At 54.1% G+C, this 5293-nt stretch overlaps 1 protein-coding gene across 1 annotated transcript in view; it reads right to left on the reverse strand.

Moving 5' to 3' along the window:
- The window catches only part of LOC102470183 (zinc finger protein with KRAB and SCAN domains 7), a 19043-nt gene extending 14120 nt beyond the window's left edge, over nt 1–4923 (reverse strand). The window contains exons 1-3 of the mRNA XM_027768804.1: nt 4457–4923; nt 3115–3650; nt 23–275 (exon numbers count right to left, since the gene is read on the reverse strand). Of these exons, the coding sequence (XP_027624605.1) occupies nt 23–275; nt 3115–3537 (676 nt within the window). The 5' untranslated portion in view covers nt 3538–3650; nt 4457–4923. The remainder of the gene's footprint in view (nt 1–22; nt 276–3114; nt 3651–4456) is intronic.
- Between the last annotated feature and the right edge of the window lie 370 nt (nt 4924–5293).

Below are 5293 nucleotides of genomic sequence, written 5' to 3' on the forward strand. Positions count from 1 at the left end.
GACTAGGGAAGGGGACAGATGCCAGGCAAGGAGGGACTCCAACAGGCTGGGAGAATGGGCAGCGGAAGAAGAGGAGACTCCACAGGAGAGAGGGAGAGACTTGTACCTGAGTGTCCACTGGGGAGGGAACGTGCCCCTAGGTCACCAGAGTCTTCCAGGAGGACTCCAGAGGTTGAGCGCCCGCTGAGAGGTGAGGGATATGGAGGTGCCTTTGTTGTACCCAGAACGGTTGTCTCCTCCAAATGCATTTGCTGTTCCTGTGCTGGGGCTGGGACCTGCAGACAGGAAGCACACAGGGATTCAAAGAGCATCCTCTGAAGCACTCGGCCAAAACCTCGCAGAAGCACCCTCCAGCGAGGGAGTCCCTCCAGGACAGCCTACCAGGGAGAGACGGTCAATGCAGAATCTGAGGCCTGCAAGCCTACGTGCCATCCTTCTGCAGACCCTCCTGAGGACCGGGTTCCATACCATGTCCACTGTGTCAGGTCTTCAGACACACATTTGCTTATGAAGAACCATCTAGGGAACCAGCAGTTAGCATAATGGCTATGTCGCTGGACTCCCACGTAGTCGACCGTGGTTCGCGTCCTGGACCCGGTGGCTTAAAACTCACGCTGGGCGCGTGTGCGTGTGTGCCCAAGATCCCGAGAGGAGAATGGAGGAGAAGGGATTGCGGCATGGCCATCCCCCCCGGGGGGTGATTTCTTGCTTTCTGTCTCTCTCTGTCTGTCTGGCGAGCACACGTGCCCTATAGTGAAAACCTATCCAAAAAAAAAAAAGAACCATCTAGAAAAGGACCAGTCCAGGGCAAATGAGAGTCCATCACCCCGGCATTCAGTACATTCTCTGGGGTCTTAGCCTACAGAAGGGAACATCCAGAATTACAGAGGAAATTGAAAATGATAGGTGTGTACATGTGTATGAACCGTGCTACTGAAGCTAACGGCTGACACAGTCCCCCAGAACAGTGGCTCAGCGCCTTAAGGGAACTTTCCCAACGTCTCTTGGCAAGTGGCTCCTCCTCAGAGAAGCCTTCCCTGACCACACTGACGAAGAGGGATGGTCACTCTCTCTCAGCGTACCCCGTTCTATTTCCTATAGCGTGTATTGATCATTAAATGATCTTTTTATGTCTTTATCCTAAAAAGCAGGGTGACTCTGACTTGCCCCAATCTTCTCTACTCTCCTCCTGGTCAACCACCATGGAAGAGCTTGTTTATTCGTTAAGCTGTTCCACAAACATTTCCTGAGCTCCTGGGAGGAAAGACAGTCCTGCCCTCGTGACCTCACGTCAAAAACTTAACATACGGCTGCAGCCTCGAGTGTGCAGCTGCTCTCCTGTGAGTCGTGACTTGCCACGCACCTTCTTCTGGGCTCCTGGAGAAAACACTGATGGTAATGCAGGAAGAATTCATTTCTCCTTAAGCAAAACCAGGAGGAAACAGGGAAATTTTCCTCCACCCTCCTCACTAAAACACATGTTCGCCTCTCATGGCTGCGGGTGGCCAGCTCTTCTCTAGGCCCGGGGGCTGCTGAGCTGTTCGTGCATGCTCACTTGCTTACAGAGAGAAAACAATGGCTACCGGTGCCTTTAACACTGGTACTCCTGGAAAACAGCCCTGGACTCTGACCGACTGGAACGGATTCCCTAGTCACAGATACGGAGCCATTTTCCAGAAAGTACCGAATACAATAGTATGCTGGGTATCTGGGAAATTTTATATACTGTTCTCCGAAAAAGTACACGGGGGGAACCAGAGGGAACTCTGGTCTGGCTGCTCAGCTACAAGGGAGCAACTGGGACTCGTTAGGCAGAACTGATTTATCTGTGATGTGATGCCCTTTTGAGGCAGCAACTTGGCACTCATCAAACCCTAATCCAGGAGCTGCTGTCAAGTTGGGTTTTTTTTAAAGAATTATTTAATTTAACTTTATTCATTGTCATTATTTTATTTTTGAAGTTGATGAGAGAGAGAGAGAAGGAAAGTGAGAAAGCAAGCTGTCAGGTCTGGGACTCAAACCACAGTCAACCATGTGGGAGTCCAGCTGCCCTAACCACTATGCCACCTGCTGACCCCTATTTTTTAATCTTACTGGAGTCTATATTCAGTTTACTTTTAGATTTCCCAAAATAATGGAAGGACAAATGTGTCTGACTCAATCAGCTGTGAGGCCTTAAAAGCGGAGTTGGGGCCAGCAGGTGGCATGACGGTTAAGGTGCTGGACTCCTACATGGCCGACGGGGGTTTGAGTCCTGAACATGGTGGCTTGCTTTCTCATTTTCCCTCTCTTTCTGGTGAGCATGTGTGCCCTATGGCAAATAAAAATAATAATAAATAAAATTAAATAAAGAATTCCTTAAAGAGAAAAGCAAAGCTGAATGACCTCAACATAACAAATCCCACTGGTGCAATGCAGATTCAGGTCATGCCGGGGTGCGGGCCACCCTTCCTGATGGCTTGTCCGATGACTCCCCTGGTCAGACCCCCAATCACATAAGCCACTTCCCAATACACCCTGTGTACACATGCACACACACGCACCTCACAGGTTGTGCTTCTCTGGCCGCACCCTGACTCCCAGTGGCCGCAGAGCTCGATGGCCCTGTGGGTGCAAAAGCCAGGTTTCCCAGTGCACCGCACTGCTGGCTCTGCCCAACCTTCCTCCTAGTCTGAGTTACCGCGGCTTTAGAGTTGAGAAAACTCTAGGAAATGGGGAAACTGAAATTAGAATTAAACCAGCAGAAAGATCTAGTTGTGTCTGGACAACTGGCCACAGGCACGGGTGATTATGAAGGCCGGAATGCCATGTTTCACACGGAGTCACACGGAGGTAGGAAGATGAGGAAGTCTGTAATGAGAACTTCCCAGACACACTGACGTCAGCAGCGGACCCATAGTCCCACCCCAGCCCTGGCCACCAGGGTGCTGTGCGGGTCTCCAGGCTGACACTAGGCTCCAACACAGTATTTCCCAAAGTGACTCCCAGCTTACCTAGAACCGGCATGTACTCATGGCTTGGAGCACAGAGCCATTGCCCCTGTCTGTGGATCGGGCTCAGGGGCCCTAAGGACAAACTGGCCTAGAGCCTAGGTGGGGGAGGATGCTTGCTCACCTCTCCTGGTGTGCTAAAGTGTCTCTGGAAGTCCTCCACCACTGCCACAGCCTCCTCGCCACTGCCGGGGCGGTGCAGCTGCACCCAGGCGCGCAGCTCCCCGGGCAGGATGCTCAGGAACTGCTCCAGCACCAGCAGCTCCAGGATCTGCTCCTTGGTGTGCACCTCCGGCATCAGCCACCAGCGGCAGAGCTCCCGGAGCCGGCTCAGCGCCTCCTGCGGCCCCGACATCTCGTGGTAACATAACTGCCGGAAGTGCAGCCGGAAGATTTCGCAGACAGGAGGGTGCTTCTTTGGGAGACTGCAGGCCTGCGCCCAGGTCTGACTCTCTGGCTCCGGCTTCACGGTCAGGCGCCCCTCCTGCCTCTGGAAAACGGTGCTCCTGGGGACGAGGCCTAAAGTTCCCCTGCCCCCTGTGGCCATGGTAACCTCAAAGAGGAGCTTGTCTGGTGCAGATGGTCTGATTCAAACGATGGTCTGTATTCCAGTCTCAGGAGCTGCTTTTCGGATCAGGGAAGGGGTGATGGGAGTGTCGCCTACAGAAACACGGAGCGGGAGAAGTCAGAGTCCCAGGAGGGCTCATCTCCGGGATGAGGGCAGATCCTCCCAAGTTAAAAAACAAACCCCAAAGAGAGACAGCCTAGGCGACCTCTCCAGGCATCTCAAGTGACTTCCCTCCTTAAATCTTCAGTGGCTCCCACCGCCCACGAGATCAGACCTAACTGTCCATGCGTAGCACTCAGCCCCTCCCAGCCCAGCCTGAGACCGCTGTTCCAGCCTGGGCCCACGGCGCTCCACGAGCCCCAGGCTAGCAAGACAGCAGTAGTCTCCAGTGGGGGACGTGTGAGAATCCCAAAGGTGCAGAAGAAATCACCAAGTGGCTGCTTAACTCCACGTAGTGTATTTTCATAACGCTGAGCTTGCACAGTAGCACTTTGCAAGGAAACCTCTACTGCGGACGCGTGCTCAAACCTTTCCTAGCGATGGACACGTCAGTAAGAAATGTTCGGGATTCGGGCCAGCAGGTGGCATGTCGTGGTTAAGTGCTGGATTCCCCATGGCTGGCTGCTGTTCAAGCCCTGCACCCAGTGGCTTGAAAATCACTGCAGGCAGGAGTATATTCTCCAAACCCTGAGAGAATGGAAAAGGGATTACAGGGTGGTCACCCCCCAGGGGGTAATTTCTCCCTTTCCCTTTCACTGTCTCTCTGTCTCTCTCTGATGAGCGCACAAAGCCTATGGCAAAAACCTAAAACCAAAAAAAAAAAAAACAGAAACAAAAACAAAAACCACGTTTAGAACTAAAGCTCTAGAGACAAGGCTAGAAGCCAGACATACTCTACCTATTTGGAGTTTTCTTCTTTTCGACTTCCAACAAATGGCATTTTCTCCTGAAGGTGTCCCCGAGTGCCCCAGCAGGAAGAGCTGTGGCTTCCCTCTGCTCTCACTGTAACACCACATGTCCCCTGGTTTGTGTGCCACGCCCCTCCAAACTGCTGGAGGGCGACGGAAAGGAAGACCAGGATTAGAAACGTGGGCCTTTTCCTTCCCTGGAAGGCCTTCCTGATCTCCTGGCTGGAGGTGGGGATGGCCTGGGTGACCTCACAGCAAGTGCTGCTCAGCTTCCCGCAGGGGATCGGGCTACACTGCTGGCCCCCACTCTCTGGGAGAACTCATCACCCCTACACGTGCGTGTGAGACACCGAAGGGGGGACACTGGCACCGTGTCCCAGTGAACAACCTGCGCGGGTGCCAGCGCGGCGGTAACGGGGCTGCTGTGCAGGGGTGCAGCCCACCGCACCTGCGGCCCCGGGTCACCTCTTCTTTCCGAACCCCGCTGTCTTTTATTTTTTTTAAGAATTATTTTACTTAGCTATTTATTTACTTCCATTTGAACAGAGAGAGACAGAGCGAGAGGGAGAGAGAGAGAGCGAGCTAGCGAGCAAGCCACCAGGTCCAGGACTCGAACCACAGTTGGCCACGTGGGAATCCAGCGCCCTCAAGCCACCACGCCCCCTGCCGGGCCTGGCCCGGGTGCCTTCAGCCGGGCTTGGTGGGGACTGAGCTCTGCGGTCGCGGGGGTCCAGCCCGGCTACGCCGCGAGCGCGCTCACCTGCGCCCGGCGTCCGCGGTCCCCGACCGCACTCGGGGCTCACACCCCGGCTGCGCCCACTTCGGCC

Source organism: Tupaia chinensis, unplaced genomic scaffold, assembly GCF_000334495.1.
Source record: "Tupaia chinensis unplaced genomic scaffold, TupChi_1.0 Scaffold147500_1, whole genome shotgun sequence".
NCBI lineage: Eukaryota > Metazoa > Chordata > Mammalia > Scandentia > Tupaiidae > Tupaia > Tupaia belangeri.